The 19159-nt window shown below is 45.3% G+C and overlaps 1 protein-coding gene across 3 annotated transcripts in view; it reads right to left on the reverse strand.

Annotated features, from left to right (window-relative positions):
• The window catches only part of LOC143511040 (WD repeat and FYVE domain-containing protein 3-like), a 41613-nt gene that overhangs the window by 15189 nt on the left and 7265 nt on the right, over positions 1-19159 (reverse strand). For all 3 annotated transcript variants that reach the window (XM_077001054.1, XM_077001055.1, XM_077001051.1), the window contains exons 2-6: positions 10635-10845; positions 7860-7983; positions 6515-6624; positions 533-694; positions 245-437 (exon numbers count right to left, since the gene is read on the reverse strand). In XM_077001054.1, coding sequence (XP_076857169.1) covers positions 245-437; positions 533-694; positions 6515-6624; positions 7860-7983; positions 10635-10814 — 769 coding nt within the window. In that variant the 5' untranslated portion in view covers positions 10815-10845. The remainder of the gene's footprint in view (positions 1-244; positions 438-532; positions 695-6514; positions 6625-7859; positions 7984-10634; positions 10846-19159) is intronic.

Below are 19159 nucleotides of genomic sequence, written 5' to 3' on the forward strand. Positions count from 1 at the left end.
TCCCTGGGAATGAGGATCAAGACTCAACAGGGAGCCCGTCCTCCATTGGGCAGCCCAGCCCAGTTTTACTGCATTGTCAGTAAAACTTCAGTGTTACACAATGCTAGCAGACGATGAATGAGAGGTAGCTGGAAGGCCAGCAGAACGTTCAACCTGCCCTGCTCGCTCTTCCTCATCCTCATCCTCGGCATGGCGGCAGTGCTCGGGTAAAGGCAGCCTGGGCCCGTCTGCAGTGGGAACCTACCGTGGATGTACTTGACGACGTTGACGCTGAGGCCGTGGCCCGAGATGGTGGTCAGCACCTCGCCGGCGCTGCGTCTCCAGGGCAGGTTGTGGGGGGGGCACCAGGAGGTGATGGCGCTGAAGAGCAGCTGCAGGTCGTCCTTCTGGGCCAGCTCCTCCGCCGGAGACACGAAGCTGCACAGTTTCACCAGGATCTGGGGGGCGGGGGGATGACATCATCCATGACATCATCGGTGGCCTGGGGAGGAGTGGGCGGGCTGGTGGGCGTTCGCTGCATAAGCCAACTCACCTGCACGAAGACCTTCTGCAGCAGGGCCCGGCGGTCCGCCAGGGGCAGCTCGGTCTGTGTGGCGGCCGGCACCTCGGGCATGTGCGGGAGGTCGAAGAACAAGTAGAGGCATTTCACCAGCGTGGAGGGCACAGACATGGTGGTCATGCAGTCCACCGTTTTCTACAGCAGCCAAAGAGACGGAGAACTGAGACCAAGGCCCCTCTCAAGACAGCCCAAACCCACTGAGAGCTGGTACCATTTCTACATTTCAGCACACGGAGTTGTTTGAAAGCACGGACATTTGAAATGTAAAAACAGAATAAACGTATTAAGATGCAAAACTGTGAATGCGAATTCAAACTATGAAAGAAGGTGGTAAATAAGCTGGTAAACAGTGATTCATCCTTTAGTCACTCTTTGAGGTTCTCAACCCTCGGGAGCCTCTGCACTTTAAGCCCTGTTGTGTGAGCCCAAGGCCCCAGATCAGCAGTGAAGTGCAACAAGGCAGAGAGGAGGGGGTGGATGGGGGGAGGGGGAGGGTGGAGAAAAGAGCCTGTCTTCCCATTTCCTCATCTCAGTTCAGCAAAGTTCAGCTGTCCTGAAAGAATAAGCTTAGTCGTTTGTGTGTGTGTGTGTGTGTGTGTTGGGGTGAGCGGGGGGGGGGGGGGGGGGGGGGAGCTATTGATTTTGCAGTGTTTTTCACATTTGGAGGTTCAGGACAGAGGGCAGTAGTAACTAGAGGTGTATTCAACTAAGGATTTTCTAATCTGATTCGTCAGATTTTCCCTTTAGGCGACTAATAGTCGAATCGGGTTTTTTTTTATATATTTTTTTTTATGTAGAGCACCTTAAACGGGATCCTGTTCTCATTCAGGATACACTCAGATAAATGAATAAACATGGTAGGTTGGCTTTATTCAGCTTTTATTTATTTACTTATTTATTTTTTTATGAAACCTGCCTGAAAATATTTAAAAAATTGCCACACAACAGCAAAAAAATTATAAGGAAAGGTTCAAGTAACGGGGTTTAAAGAGCAAACAACAACAAAAAATGTTCATAGGCGTACTTGCCGAGACGCATTGCGACAAGATGACACGACCGAAACGACAAACGGCTGAACTGTTTTTTTTTTCGCTTTACGCATTTTAAATGGTATGACATGTTGGTTGTTTTCATGCGAAATGAAAGATGTTGATGACATAACTTGCATTTTACTTTGTTTGATTCATCTTTATCTTTTTCAAAATACTTTTGAAGTTTTTTTAGTAGCCATTATAATCTCGGCAGATGCTGACTATCCTGTAGCGCGTTCAGCTCCGCTCATTTGGATTGTGCAACTGCAGGGTGTGATTTATTAATGTGTAGTAAGGAAGATGCCTATTGTAAATGCGCACACATCATTTAAAAATATTTAATTATTTAAAAAATATTTTAAAATATTTATTAACAGAAAATATTTTATTTGACAAAAGGCTATATATTACGACAATAAAGACATTTCATGTAACAACTAATTCTTAGCAGCATCCTTGGGCACCCCCATGCAGTTAGAATGGTCTAACTAGGGGGTATAGTCGACTATAGTCAAATCAGTGACTATTGCAGGTCACCCCTAGTAACCAGTGATGTCAGTAACGCGTTACTTAGTGTTACTCTAATCCTACCACTTTTTTTGGTAATGAGTAATATAACGCGCTATTTCCAGTCCAGTAATCAGATTAAAGTTACTTATCCAAGTAACTGTGCGTTACTATTTTTATTTTCCCTAGTAAAAATAGATATTTTTGCTTTCTTCTTGGCTCAGTTCTACTTTTGCGTCTGACCGTAGCGCTCGACTCCGCACGACCCTGTGAGAGCGCGAGCACATTTTACAAGTCATTTTTTGCAGTGTCCTCCCGTAATGATATGTGGTCGTATAAAGAAATACCCCTCAAAAACAGGGGAAGGAACATTTACCTGAAGAATTTTAATGTTGCATTTTGTTCCACGTTTGAAAAGTGCTGGAATTTTGACTAACGTACAGTTGTGATCAAATTTATTCAACCCCCACTGAAATAAAGTGTTTTGGCCAGTTTGACATTGATTTTGATCATTTCAGTCATCTTATTTACAATTATATCAAAGAGGCACTTATAAATTAGACAAACATAACATAATATTTATGATGGAATAACCACAAATGTCTTTACTGTGCTCACATCATTATCAGTTTTATTCAACCCCCTAGTGACATTATTTTTTAGTACAACATCCTTTTCCAGTTATGACAGCTTTCAAGCGTGAAGCATAGCTTGACACAAGTGTCTTGCAGCGACCTATGGGTATCTTAGCCCATTCTTCATGGGCAAAAGCCTCCAGTTCAGTCACATTCTTAGGCTTGCGCACTGCAACTGCCTTCTTTAGGTCCCACCAGAGGTTCTCAATTGGATTTAAGTCTGGTGATTGCGATGGCCACTCTAGAATGTTCCAGCCTTTCATGTTCAACCATGCTCTAGTGGACTTGGATGTGTGCTTCGGATCATTGTCCTGTTGGAAGGTCCAACGTCTCCCAAGCCGCAGGTTTGTGACTGACTCCATCACATTTTCCTCCAAGATCTCCTGGTACTGAAGGGAATTCATGGTACCCTGCACACGTTGAAGCTTTCCTGTACCATTAGAAGCAAAACAGCCCCAAAGCATAATTGACCCCCCGCCATGCTTCACAGTAGGCAAGGTGTTCTTTTGTTCATAAGCCTGGTTCTTCCTTCTCCAAACATAGCGCTGGTCCATTGTCCCAAACAGTTCTAATTTAGTTTCATCTGACCACAGTACACTGTTCCAAAACCTTTGTGGCTTGTCCACATGACTTTTGGCATACTGCAGTCGACTTTTCTTGTTCTTTGGAGTCAGCAAGGGGGTGCGTCTGGGCGTTCTGGCATGGAGGTCTTCGTTATGCAGTGCGCGCCTTATTGTCTGAGCTGAAACTTCAGTGCCCACATCTGACAGGTCTTTTTTCAGTTCCTTAGCAGTCACGCGGGGATTTTTCTCCACATTACGCTTCAGGTAGCGCACAGCAGTCGCGGTCAGGATCTTCTTTCTGCCACGACCAGGTAACGTTTCCACTGTGCCCTTTAACTTGAACTTGCGAATGATACTTCCGATAGTGTCTCTTGGAATATTTAACAACTTCGCAATCTTTTTATATCCATTGCCATTCTTGTGAAGAGCAATAACCTCTTCTCTTGTCTTCTGGGACCATTCTCTTGCCTTCACCATGCTTGGAAACACACCAGTAGATGTCTAGAAGGAGCTGAGTATCACAGTCCTTTTAAATCTGCCTAATTGGTGCTTATCATGCTTGATTGCTGCTCGTTGACATCCACAGATGTTTTCAATACCTGATGGAAAACACTGGAATGAACCTCTGTTCTTAGGAGTGGTAGTCGTAAAGGGGTTGAATAATTGTGTCAATGAAGAAATCACAAAAAGGCCATTTAATACTTTATGACAAAAAAAATTGATGCTATCTTAGTTGCATTTAGTTCTTTAACAAGTCCTTGTAAGATTTCATTATGAACACAATTACAAATGTGCACTGAATTCCATAAAACCCTTCGCAGCATTGGGGGTTGAATAAATTTGATCACAACTGTAGACTACTTTAAAATGCTTGAAATTGTAATGGTATTTCGTTTCACAACAAATAGCTGTCTGACTGAACAGTTCGCTTGTATTATGTTTACAAATAAATTGACAAATAATACCGCGCAGCTACACAAACGTAATGTCAGGAGTTACTGTAGCGACTACTACTCCTCACGGTGAATTCCCTAACGGACAGGCACTTGGGCACTCAAGGTGTCTTAGCCCTTTAAGTGACACTGGGGGGGGGGGGCGGAGCCTGCGCGTGCCAGGGTTGCGTTATCAATAAAGTTTCCCTCCTTGGGATTTTTGGATTAAGCAGTTTCTACCTCGGTTACCAAACCTGCTTCAATACATTGTTACTGTTAAAAGTGCACTTCCAATAAAGTGAGTATTGGAAAAATTAATTTTGCTGCTGAATGTAACTACTAAAGTAACTTGTAATCTAACATAGTTACTTTTAAAATCAAGTAATTAGTAACGTAACAAAGTTACTTTTAAAAGGAGTAATCAGTAATCGGATTACTTTTTCAAGGTAACTAAGCCATCACTGGTAGTAACACAGCACTGGTACCCAGTAGCACACCAGCACCTGTGTGTGCGGCACTTGTGTGTGCAGCAGCCGCATGCGACACCATGATCAGAAACTTCATGACAGAAGAGTGGAAGCTGCAGCATGAGCTAACCACATGGCACACGTCCCCTGTGCATCGCCCCACTCAGCCTGTGTAGTGTGCAGTGAGCCAGCTTGGCCATATTTGGGCATGGGCGATGACATCAGCCTGGCCATATTTGGGCATGGGCGATGACATCAGCCTGGGGCCTAGGTGGACACGGGAGGAGCACAAGAGGCAGCGTGTGTGAGAGGCGGAGCTACCGCCTGCATTACTCTTGCCTTTGATTGATCGGGCTAGTGGAGGGACACGGAGAAAATCAGAGCCCGAGATAGAGTCTCGCTCTTTTAGGCAGATGATTCATTCACACACACACACACACACACACACACACACACACACACACACACACACACACAAAGACGCAAGCGCGCACCTACGCAAGAACACTCGCGCACACGGTGGCCCCGCATGAAACAGCCTCAGAGATGGATGACCTGTGAGTCAGAGCAGACTTCCACACAAACACTGTGTAATCGCATTGCTTCTGAAGATGAAGTGACTATTAAGACGGTGACACAGTAACGACCGCGACCTGCCTCGCAGAACACACATTACACGGCTAACAGCTCACGCCAGCAGCGTGGCGAAAAGAAGTCGTTTGAATTGCACAGCCCTGCATTGCGATTTCAGGAAAAGAACCCCATTATGTTCGGTCGCGTAAACCCAGTCAGAATCGCCAAAAAATGCCGGATGGCTCTGGAAATGGCTTTCACCTTGATGTTTTGAATAGGGGGGAGGTAGAAAACACATATCTGGCTGCATTAGTAAGAGCTGGGTGAACACGAAATAAAGGGCCATGAGGGCGGGAGTAGGAATCACAGTTGGGTTTCCTCCAGCATGGGAAAACTTTAAAGTGGCAGACGGTCAAGGCTGGGAATAGCTCCGTGTCCTCGGGGAGTCCGCCCGAATGCCAACACACCGCTCCAAGGTCACGTGAATGCTCCAAGGTCACGTGAATGACGCCTCGCTCACCCAAAACAAGCGTTCCAGGCACGGCGACACTGCACTTGACCACCGGACGGCAAAGAGAAAGGACGAGGGCAACCTTGTTATTTACTATTGGGGGGGTTAAAGGTGAACTGGATGCACTCTGCGCATGGAGGGCATCCTTTTGGAGAAAATGTAAACCGTCTGTTACCGTAGGGTGTGATGGGGTCTCATAGCTGTCAGGAGTGCTACTGTTTCTCTGGGAATACAAACATTTGCTGCAGCTATAACTGCAATGTGACAAAACAGAGAAAAAAAGAGCTCTGCATTTCTGGACGTTCTGGGAGGGGAAACAATGTTGAGGTATTGCAAAAAGTATCAAGGCAGAATAAACAACAACAAAAAACAGTGCTAACTTGCCTGGCATTGTTAATGGTTAATTCTGGTGACTAATAATATGGGAGAAACCTGACATTCAGTCTGATTCAGAGACATGGCTCTCCAAAAAAGCATTAGTATTGGCATTACTGCTAGTAAACAGGTTGCCCAGTTGGACAAAAATAATCTAATTTGCTCAATATTCCTCAACTATTATTGCTTGTGTACATTTATTTTTCTTACACTGCAATATCAAAAACTATGGACAGAAATCTGATTATGTGCCACCAACATTTTTACACATTAAAGGACAAAGGACTATGTTGTTGCAATAGTCCCTGTTCCCATCATGCTGGCTGTGGCAGGTCACCAGCTCGGCGCTCGGGGCACTGACCTGGCCAGAGGAGGCCAGCAGGTTGATGGTGGTCAGGAGCATCCATCCACGACTCGCCTCCTCACTCTGGTTCACCTCCAGAAACTGGACGATGGCTCTGCTGGCGGCCTCTGTGGAGGAAACGCAGACACGTGAACACGCATGTGCACGCGGCCGAACACGGAGAGCACACGCGCGCACGCGCGTTCATCTGCTACGGATTCATTTTCACACACTGGTTGGTGTGTGCTTGGGTCCATCTGGGGCAGGATGGGGAGTCACTTACTAATGAAGACACACAGTCTTCATGCTATTGATCATCACTGCCTGCTTTTGGACTGGGACTGCTCTGTTCATAACCAACAGCACCGCAACTTGTGTTTAATATGTTTTGCAATGTATTAATAAAAAAAACTGACTAGGGCCTAGTAAAAAAAAGGGTATTTGGGTGAAATTGCAACTCATTTCATGTTTAGATTGCTAAATTACTAATGGATGGGGGGGGTGTTAAATTCTTAAGTAGCAGAAGTAAATTACATAAATAATATTTTTTAATTCAGTAGATTTCATATATTGTCACCACATGAGTCTCTGAGGGTCTGGACAGCATATGCTGTGGGGGCGGTTTGGTCCCTATATTGATATTTCAATTTTGTGCCAAAACAAGCTACCCATAACACTTCAGTATGTGGAATTCAAGAGCCCAATGTTTAGAGACAAGAGCTCAATCAATGTTTAGAGATAAAAACACAAAGCCAATTACATAAGTGAGTAATGAAAGATCCTTTGAGAGGAGAAATGAAGTGAGTAAGGGAAGTTCAGTTTGCTATGGTGAGAGATGTGAGGGAAGATTAAAAAACCTTGAAAAACAGCAACATAACAATTGTGAAAAGGAAGACAAAATATTCAACCATCTCAAGCCCAATAACCCAAATTAATTATTGACAAAATCAAGAAATCAGAAGATTTAGCTGTTCTATAATGGACATGATAATCTTGATTCCACATCCACACATTCTGCAAAGTCTTCTGAATCCGGTGTAATTACACATTGTAACCAAGACAATCTGCACAGTAATTACTATGAATGCCTTAATATGGCTGAAAGCCTGAATACTGATAATAAATCCAGTTTTATCTGGTCGTACATGTCCATGTGTTAAATTGTTCATTCTGTGAATCTGCACCATTTCTATTTGAACCCTGCATCGACAATATTGTAGTTTACACATCCTAAATCTCAGAACACCAAAAATAAAATCTGAATAAACTGCAATTATGAAAGATGACGTAGAACACAGGTCAGATGAGAAGTTTGGGTTACCCAGGTTATACGTGATGGTTTAGTTTGGGTGAGAGGCGTTACCTGTAGATTTATTGGACGCTCTTCGCCTGATCTCCGTCACCATCAGCCTGGACACCTGCGTGGTGAACTGCAGCAGGTCTGAGAACTTTTCGTTCATGGCGCTTGGCGGAGCGTTCCCAAACACCTGCCAGATGAAAGCCAATAGACATGCATAATGGCCAATAGGGATCAAGGTGATTTCAACCCCCCCCCCCCCCCCCCCCCCCCCCCCCCCCCACACACACACACACACACACACACACACACACACACACAAATAATAATAATATCCTGCTTTCACTTTAGTATAAAATTCATTCAGCAATTTAAAGTGGCTCATCACTGCTCTGTTATAAACATATCATCCTAAAATCCTCACGGACAGCAAGAGGATGATTTTCAGTACAGTCCGAACAGTAATGGAATATATTAGCAGAGTTTCTGTGTAATCTGTTTGCTCATTAATACCACAACACACTCAACCACGAGAGACTGTTAATTTCATAATAGCTCGTTAGCTTGCAGTGAAGACACTTGAAGGTCTATTCATTGTGTCTTCAAATTCCTTGCATTGATGCACCACACAAATGCCATCAACTTTATGATTCTAATTAAATAATAAATTAATAGTGTTTAAAATTGTTTTTAAATACTAGTACACAGAGGCCCCTTTTTCAAAGTTTTGCACATTTATCAAAGTTTAGAATTCTTGCTGTGCATTCACATTAAAGAGGATGATGTGGTGGTGCCCACATCAACCCAGAGCCCCTCCTCTACTGGTGGTGCCCACATCAACCCAGAGCCCCTCCTCTACTGGTGGTGCCCACATCAACCCAGAGCCCCTCCTCTACTGGTGGTGCCCACATCAACCCAGAGCCCCTCCTCTACTGGTGGTGCCCACATCAACCCAGAGCCCCTCCTCTACTGGTGGTGCCCACATCAACCCAGAGCCCCTCCTCTACTGGTGGTGCCCACATCAGCCCAGAGCCCCATCTCTACTGGTGGTGCCCACATCAGCCCAGAGCCCCTCCTCCACTGGTGGTGCCCACATCAGCCCAGAGCTCCTCCTCTACTGGTGGTGCCCACATCAACCCAGAGCCCCTCCTCTACTGGTGGTGCCCACATCAGCCCAGAGCCCCTCCTCTACTGGTGGTGCCCACATCAACCCAGAGCCCCTCCTCTACTGGTGGTGCCCACATCAGCCCAGAGCCCCTCCTCTACTGGTGGTGCCCACATCAGAACTGCTGGAGAAGTTCTCCCTTCACATATGCAGCCCGAGCTGGAGTCACCAGATCCAGTGTGTTAACATATGACGTGCGGTCACTTTGTGTGTAAATTCCATAACAAATGTATTCATTTGCAAATGTAAAAAGGTGGGACGATAAAATGGAGAAAAGCATGAAAACATAGTAAGAAGGTAGACACTAAGGGCGGTGGCTTTCAAGACTAAACTACTGTTTGCATGCCAGTGCTCATGAGCTCCAAATAAGTCTAGCAAATTCTATCCAGGAGGCATATTATAGCCATATGATATGAAAATTCTGTTGTTTCTAACCTAAGTTCCATCAAACACAATATAGCAAACTGTAATCACAATAGAGGGGGAATTTATCATCGCATTAAACTGTACCACAGGCAGTCTACCAGCCAAATCAAGGTTGTTAAGAATTGATTTCAGCTGTATAATAACCTAGTCTAAAAATGTCATGGTTTCAGACATTCAGGGCATTGATTAACAATTTAAGAATACAGGTTTGCAAGCAGGTTGCAGGCAAAATACATAATCATGTATTATTGATATTGGGTTTAAGAACTTGATCATAAATGTCAGAACCACATTGTTGCTATAAGCTGAAACAAAGAGTTGCACTTTCTGAGCAAAAAGGAAGGGAGGAAGGGAGGGAGGGAAAAGGAAGTAAGGAAGGGAGGAAGGGAAGGAGGAAGTAAGGAAGGGAGGAAGGGAGGGAGGGAAAAGGAAGTAAGGAAGGGAGGAAGGGAGGGAGGGAAAAGGAAGTAAGGAAGGGAGGGAGGGAAAAGGAAGTAAGGAAGGGAGGAAGGGAAGGAGGAAGTAAGGAAGGGAGGAAGGGAGGGAGGGAAAAGGAAGTAAGGAAGGGAGGAAGGGAAGGAGGAAGTAAGGAAGGGAGGGAGGGAAAAGGAAGTAAGGAAGGGAGGAAGGGAAGGAGGAAGTAAGGAAGGAACGTGAGGAGGAAGGAAGGATCTAGCCCAACAAGCATGGCCATGTGCTGCTAACTTTAGGCCAGCAATGTCCTTTTCCTCTGAGTGCTAAATAGCTGTCCTGTATGATGAAGTTACAGACATACGTGAAGTGTCAGAAGAGGTTGCAATATGACATGTACACAGAGTGAATTCTTCTTGACGTCTCAAAAATGGAGATGTTATAGTAACATTTTCCTGCTATCCAGAAGAAAGGGGCCATTTAGTCCAAACCACATATTTGGGAAGTGACTGTATGCAAACAGCGTGAGAACCACCGCTGGTGAGAACTCTACCCTATAGTTTTGGGAAGAGACTGTACACAAAATATGAGAAACACTGGGGTTAAGGACCAAAAATAATAATCAAAAGAATAAACATCTCGATGGTAATAGACCCAAGGGTGAGGTAACTGACCATAACTGAAGCAACTGACCAGCAAAGTTGTAAAAGAAGTGACATGGATGTCAGGTTAATGATTACACTCAACCCCAGATTATACGTCTGTTCTCAGGTCGGACTAGTAAAGTAACCACACCTACACCACACAGCAACCCCACTGCACCGCGAGCACCTCCTCACCCGGTTAAAGACAGGCAGCATCATGTAGAGCTTCTCCTCCTGCTCCTTCTGGGTCATGTGGCGTGGCGGGTGGCACAGCTCCGAGGACAGGCGCCGCAGATGCATGAGGCCCAGCGCGTTGTCCTGCGGGCTACACTCCTCCTGCCGCGGCCGTCCCATGATCCTTTTCACCACGTTCATCTTCAGTGGCTTCCTCAGGCCGAACCCGGCCCTGCCGACAGGGGAGATCAGGGGGAGGGGGTCAAAGGGGCTGAATTGGTGAGACGCTCATAAAAATCGATCACTGATTACAGGAGTCGACCACGAAACGTGAAGCAACGTACGGCCGTCCAGATGCAGCGGGCGGAACCCAGCTTGAATTCAGCGTGCTTATATTGTTTTATATTTCGTGTGTCAGCTTGCCTTCACCCTAGTAAGACTCTGCAGCCAGAGAGACCCAACAAGGCCACAAGCAGGACTAACGCGGAGACATCAACGGGGGTCGCACAAGGACGCAGCAATAAAGGTGGAATTACGCAGCAATAAAGGTGGAGTAACGATCGTGGCCATTCTGAACGCCATGGCCTGAATTTATCTGTGCTCAGGGCAAATGAGTCGACACAGAGACAAAATCTTACTGATGTCAGACTAGACCTGATGTTTGTTTGTTTGTTTATTTGGGGGGTGGGGGTGTAGTGAAAAGTATTACCTTTTAATTGTGACATGACAGCATTTACAGTCTTTCATGTATGTGGCACATGCTATACAAGTTATACAAGATGCACATGAGGAAACTGCAGTGACTGGTTAACTACACAGGCTCATAAAACTGGGGCGAGAACCCACTTTACCTGGTGCCCAGTGTAACACTTTACCTGGTGCCCAGTGTAACACTTTACCTGGCGCCCAGTGTAACACTTTACCTGGCGCCCAGTGTAACACTTTACCTGGTGCCCAGTGTAACACTTTACCTGGTGCCCAGTGTAACACTTTACCTGGCGCCCAGTGTAACACTTTACCTGGTGCCCAGTGTAACACTTTACCTGGTGCCCAGTGTAACACTTTACCTGGTGCCCAGTGTAACACTTTACCTGGCGCCCAGTGTAACTCAGTAGTGTGCGATCCGTCAGGCATGATGAGTGTTTCATGAGTGGCAAAAGAAACACTTCTGCCTAACGAAACGTGGACACAAGCTACTACTAAACTACCGAAAAATGAACTTCCTGTGCTCAGACAGCAGGGCCAGAACTTGCAAGCAGTAACATCCAATGGTTTAGCTCTAGAAACTAAGTGTAGCAGTTTTATTAACTGATTTTGTTTCTATATTCAACAGATTCAGAGATTTGAATACTGAATCTACTCTTTACTTACAGGATCTTTCAACTTACAGCATCGATGCAGCCAATCAAAACTGCATAGAGTCTACAGTAACCAAGCAGCCAATTGAAATCGGGGTGTAACTTTACCCATCTGAGAACACACACTAGTGATCAGTAGTGATAGACCGGAGCGGTGACAGTTGGGGTTAAGTGCCTTGCTCATGGGCACTTCAGTCATGGCCTACCCTTCAGTCACATCACTCATATAAATAAATAAATAAATCTTAATACATTTACACACACACACACACACACACACACACACACACACATATAGATAAAATTATATATATATATAAAATATAATTATATATAATATAATATTATATATCGTAATATATAATATATATATATAAAAGCAATTATTAGTAAACAAAGTGAATATCAGAACAATTATGCAGTAAACATACACGCCGTTCTGTCAAAAGCAACAACAATGAGGGTATCGACCTGTTTGGACGTGTTTAATAGATTTTGTTTTCAACCAAAAACGTGTTTGATGTGATAAGCAGTAACTGGACGTGTTTCATGTGTCTGTCGTATTCTTGATAACGCGCTGCATGACTCCATGGAAACATCTAACAGAGCAGTCTGGGAACACCACGTTCACAGCCTTGATCAAAACTAGAAATTAAACTGTTACTCATTTAAAGTTATGGTATTACAAGATTTTATTTATAGTCACATGATCACATCTTAGAAAGAAGGTGGTCAGCCTTGGCAGCAGAATCCCTTGCTGAGGAGGAGGGACACCCAACCTGATATAAGCACTAGCATCACTCCCCCAGGAGGAGGGACACCCAACCTGATATAAGCACTAGCATCACTCCCCCAGGAGGAGGGACACCCAACCTGATATAAGCACTAGCATCACTCCCCCAGGAGGAGGGACACCCAACCTGATATAAGCACTAGCATCACTCCCCCAGGAGGAGAAACACCCTACCTGATATAAGCACTAGCATCACTCCCCCAGGAGGAGAAACACCCTACCCGATATAAGCACTAGCATCACTCCCCCAGGAGGAGGGACACCCTACCCGATATAAGCACTAGCATCACTCCCCCAGGAGGAGGGACACCCTACCCGATATAAGCACTAGCATCACTCCCCCAGAAGGAGGGACACCCTACCCGATATACGCACTAGCATCACTCCCCCAGGAGGAGAAACACCCTACCCAATATACGCACTAGCATCACTCCCCCAGGAAGAGGGACACCCTACGCGATATAAGCACTAGCATCACTCCCCCAGGAGGAGAAACACCCTACCCAATATAAGCACTAGCATCACTCCCCCAGGAGGAGGGACACCCTACCCGATATAAGCACTAGCATCACTCCCCCAGGAGGAGGGACACCCTACCCGATATAAGCACTAGCATCACTCCCCCAGGAGGAGGGACACCCTACCCGATATAAGCACTAGCATCACTCCCCCAGGAGGAGGGACACCCTACCCGATATAAGCACTAGCATCACTCCCCCAGGAGGAGGGACACCCTACCCGATATAAGCACTAGCATCACTCCCCCAGGAGGAGGGACACCCAACCCGATATAAGCACTAGCATCACTCCCCCAGGAGGAGGGACACCCTACCCGATATAAGCACTAGCATCACTCCCCCAGGAGGAGGGACACCCTACCCGATATACGCACTAGCATCACTCCCCCAGGAGGAGGGACACCCTACCCAATATAAGCACTAGCATCACTCCCCCAGGAGGAGGGACACCCTACCTGATATAAGCACTAGCATCACTCCCCCAGGAGGAGGGACACCCTACCTGATATAAGCACTAGCATCACTCCCCCAGGAGGAGGGACACCCTACCCGATATACGCACTAGCATCACTCCCCCAGGAGGAGAGACACCCTACCCGATATACGCACTAGCATCACTCCCCCAGGAGGAGAAACACCCTACCTGATATAAGCACTAGCATCACTCCCCCAGGAGGAGAAACACCCTACCCGATATAATCACTAGCATCACTCCCCCAGGAGGAGTGACACCCTACCTGATATAAGCACTAGCATCACTCCCCCAGGAGGAGGGACACCCTACCTGATATAGGCACTAGCATCACTCCCCCAGGAGGAGAAACACCCTACCCCTCATATGCACTAGCATCACTCCCCCAGGAGGAGAAACACCCTACCCCTCATTAGGCCTGTGTTGAAAAAATCGATTTTCCGATTCAGAATCGATTAGCATATGATGATCTGATAATCGATTCGTACGTCCAAAGAACGATTTTTTAGTAAACTTTTACCCCCGCCTCGTAACTCAATTCACGCAGGCGTGCTCGGTCTAACTAACTGTAAAACAACATGGCATCGGACAGTGCCAGTAACGACGATAGTCAAATCGGAAATCTAAAAACAGAAAGACAGTTTATCCAGTGTCAGTGACTATTTACAGTTAGTCCATGTCACTGACAGTTTACCCAGTGTTTTTACAGTTTAAAAAAGTTTTAAATGTTCTTGTAACGTTGGGCGCAAGGCGATGGACGAGACAGAATCCTTTGCACTTTCCAAATCGTTACGTTTATTACATTTACCGAAGCGCAGACAGCGCACATAAAACACGTTTACAACGAACATGTGTGACTCAAACAACGACGAGCACAGGACGCTGCGTGAACACACAAACCCCACGTGACGAGACGAGCCACAGGTGAGACGGACTATCATAAGACGCACCCGTACCCACGGAGATCCACAGACGCAGACGAGTAGACGCAGACAACGTTAACACACGCCCAAAAGGGAGGGGTCGGGGACCGTAACATGATAGTTCTGTTCTTATATTCGCACTTTAAAGAAAAATACACGTTTACATTTTATACTTTCAGTTTATTAAGTGTGAGCACTTTTAAAATAAAAATGCATTTGGGAGCAACAGCTTTTGGGTGAATTCTTAATTATTTCAATCATAATAATAATGCACTGGTTAGTGTCCCAGTAGGAGTCCACTGTTGCAGATATAGACACCTCAAAGATGCCCTCTGTTTATTGTCCTGGATTACCTTTCTTGAAGGTAGATTTATGATGACCCTTTTCACCAGTCTTCCAGCCATCAGTAACTACCAACTACCAGTAACTATTTGCTGATTAATATCGATATAATACTAGTTTTAACATGTTGCTTCTGTACATAGTCAGGAAATAGCTCAAATACATTTTTAATAACACTAAACCCTGAATTGGATCAAATCGGATCGAATCGATTAAATCGGATTAAATCGAAATAAATCGATTCTTAATCTTCAGAATCGGATCGATTCTTGGAATTTGAATCGATACCCAGCCCTACCCCTCATATGCACTAGCATCACTCCCCCAGGAGGAGAAACACCCTACCCCTCATATGCACTAGCATCACTCCCCCAGGAGGAGAAACACCCTACCCCTCATATGCACTAGCATCCCTCCCCCAGCAGGAGAAACATCCTACCCCTCATATGCACTAGCATCACTCCCCCAGGAGGAGAAACATCCTACCCCTCATATGTACTAGCATCACTCCCCCAGGAGGAGAAACACCCTACCCCTCATATGCACTAGCATCACTCCCCCAGGAGGAGAAACACCCTACCACTCATATGCACTAGCATCACTCCCCCAGGAGGAGAAACACCCTACCCCTCATATGCACTAGCATCACTCCCCCAGGAGGAGAAACACCCTACCCCTCATATGCACTAGCATCACTCCCCCAGGAGGAGAAACACCCTACCCCTCATAAGCACTAGCATCACTCCCCTTCGGTGCAGCTGGCAACCCACAACAAAACTGAGCTCACTTTCACAGTAAAACTGAAACACCTAAAAACAAACAGCGGTCTAAAAATTGCCAAAATATGATGTGTTATTTTTGGGAGTCAGAGGCCTGAAATGTCACCGTTCTGAAGAACAGTGCAGAGACTTCATGTCAAAGGCTCGTGGACCTGTAGTCGGATCAGGCACCTTCATCCTGGCTGGGCGGGTGGTGAAAAGCTCAGGATCCAGAATTACAGTCCAACCTGAATTTTCCAAGATGGCGTCCGTGATGGTGAAGGAACCTGACAGTCTGGCAGGGAACCCAGAGAGCTGGAGCACATCCACTCTTCACATTACTGCCCTTCACAACATCTCATCTCACTGGTCTGGTCGGCTGATGGTGGGCGACTTGCTTCTCATTACGATGACGGCCATTTCTTCAAACACCCTTCTGTGCCATGACAACTAAACTACGCTTGATACAGTTGTGCCAAATTATTCTGCTGTTGTCCATTGAAGACACATACGCATCTTTGTTTCACGTGTTGAATAGCTGCCACACATGGCACCATGATTTATGTTGACTGATGTGTATAATGACACGATCCTCATCGATTTCACTAGCGAAAATAAATGCTGGACCAGAACCCTTTCTGTCTGGTCTCCATTAGTAACAATTTTGTAACAATGAGTGCTATTTTGATGGCGTTAGATTATGATAACTAATATTTAATGTAGCAGAACAAACAGCAGAGCTGTAAAATCACAGTTTATCTTAAGAAAATTAAAGTGTTTCCAAGACAAGGAGGGCATTTGGGTTTTAAGTTAAATGAAAGTGTTAATAAAGATACAAATGAAAATATCCTGCTGTATAAGCCAGACTAGTGATCCGGAAGAAGAGTGAAAGGAAAGGTCTTTATTAACCAGTCGCTATGGTACTTTAGGGTGGATAAAGTCCAAAACGAGGCTCTTCTTGTGTAAAAATGTCTGAGGTTGAACAGGCATGTATGGGAGGCACTTGTGTGTGTCCACTGGACATGTCAAAGCAGGCTGATAAACCGGGTAGGGGACAGGGTTCTCTCCACCCACTTACCACTCTCACCACATAACGCTCAGCCAACCACATGAAGCTGAGCACCGAGCATCTTAGAGGATGATCAGAAAATGCGCCAAATCCATTGGACCTGCCCAGCTGATGTAAGCTTGCTAACGTAGCTGCGCTGTACCCGGGCCCTTCGCCCCAGGCCCCTTCAACCGCTTCACTGGTGTCTTAAGAAGGCACGCGGGGCCTCCACACAACCTGGAAATAGTGTGAACTTGTCACTGCATTTGCATGACATGAATAAGTAATGGCACACAGAGAAGTGGCAAAAAGCAAGCCTAATGCATTCCAGAATAATCTTGGCAAAAAAGCTTTAAGGCCGAGAAGACATTTGCATCCACGGTCAGGCAAAGCATATTATTGCAACCTAGCTGCTAACATTATTAGCCTACTCCAAATGACCACAAAATAACAAAACCCTCTATAAAGAAATGCGGAACCTTGCCTTACTGCAAATAACACTGTTTGATGACCTTCGACCTCACAACATGTTGTCTAGTTCATCCCCATCTGCTGTCACACAGAATTTTCGAACTTGACTTCCTGTACACAGACCTAGCATGTAAATGTACCAGTGAATAAACAAACCATTATTTATGCACTCAGTAACGTGATTATTGCTACATATTGCAACTGCGGTAGGACTTGCAATATATTAAAAACACACTGGCAAAGCCTTGATGTGGTTAAACACTGGTTTCTGCAATCATTTTTTTTTATTTTTGTACATTTTCTGAATCATGTAAATGGAACATCTGAGATTAGTCATAGTAATGCTTACAACACACACACAAATTGATTTGTTAGAGGATTGATTTGCATACTGCATCCTTCTGCTCCATCAGTGCTGCACTGGGCCTTACTGAGATAATGATTACTGAGAGACTTGTTGCCCCAGTAACCGGTCCGCTAGTCTTATCCTTTGAGGTGAGTGCCATCTTGAACGTAGATGCATTTCAACAGTGACTGGACATTATCCAGCTAATCGATGGCTAGCTGTTTACAACGGATGAAACCTGTTTTTATTCCGAACATAAAATCTCATAATTCTGCGCGTCATCTCTACTCTATTGCTCTGTCCGTTTCACTCTAATCAGCTCCGCTACACCTTTTGGCTGGCAATAAACAGGCTTAAGTCAGACACAAGTTCACCTGCACGGCCTGCAAGTGGCACTGTGCCAGTCCGAAAGGACATCTCAAAGATCCTCAAAGATCTGCGAGGCCACACCAGCAGAACACCTGCCCAAGAACATGAAAGGATGACCTGAATACGTCCAGCTGTTATTAAAGCTATAGGAGCACATCCGAATGTGTCATCTCATTAGAAAACAATGTCAATAATCAAGCCATTTTGTTGTGTTAATAATTGCACGTTACCGTGTGTTATAAATTAGAAATAACACTTGCTGGGAAACTGAGAAACTCCTCACTGTCGGAACAAGCACCACCACCATGATGTTTATACGACCATCAAGGTGTTTTAAAGTGGATTTTTCTGCATGAATTACATACAAATGTGGTAGACATACTCCAGGAAGCAATAGGATGATAAACTACCTTGAGGAAACAATCTGACTATCTTTAAGTGCAAATAGCAAAAAACAACACTCGTGAACATCCAGGAATTATATATATATATTCAAGCATACAAGTATATTTATTATAGTCCTGAAGAAATAGAAACGATAATTGTGAATTTACTAAACTACTAGGCCTAATACTATCAACATTAGATATATTCCAGATTCTATGGACTCTTTGACTCTGAACTCTTCTATATTCAGCTGGCTCATTAATATACAATATTCATATATACTGACTTCTCTACCAAAAGCAGGCAGGCTAAATCATCCTTTGGGTGGCAGAGCAGAGCAAGCCAAAGTGTTTCCTTTCAGATCCGTTTCGAGACCAACACTGGATTCTAGACAGAACCATTTCAGAGGTGTTTGTTTAGTCTAGTCTACGTGTACGTCCTCTGTGTTAGGCTGGCCTGCAAAGGCTGAGCACGTGAAATAATCACATCTCCATCTTCAAATATCGCATTTCTCCTCCGAACGCCCCAGGCATCGCTCTGCTGCGAACAATGAGCTCATCGATCAAGCCTAACTTCACCGAGGAGCACACAAGCACAGCTCTCTTCTACGCCGAACAATGGGGTGATAACAGCGCCAGGCTGCGCCAGCACAAACGGACGGGGCAGACCACGCAGACGGACCCGCGCTCGGACCCGCGCAGCCATGCAGACGGACACGCGCTTGGACCGAAATATATGACTTATGCGGGGCAGCTGGAAGC

Source organism: Brachyhypopomus gauderio, chromosome 3, assembly GCF_052324685.1.
Source record: "Brachyhypopomus gauderio isolate BG-103 chromosome 3, BGAUD_0.2, whole genome shotgun sequence".
Lineage (NCBI taxonomy): Eukaryota > Metazoa > Chordata > Actinopteri > Gymnotiformes > Hypopomidae > Brachyhypopomus > Brachyhypopomus gauderio.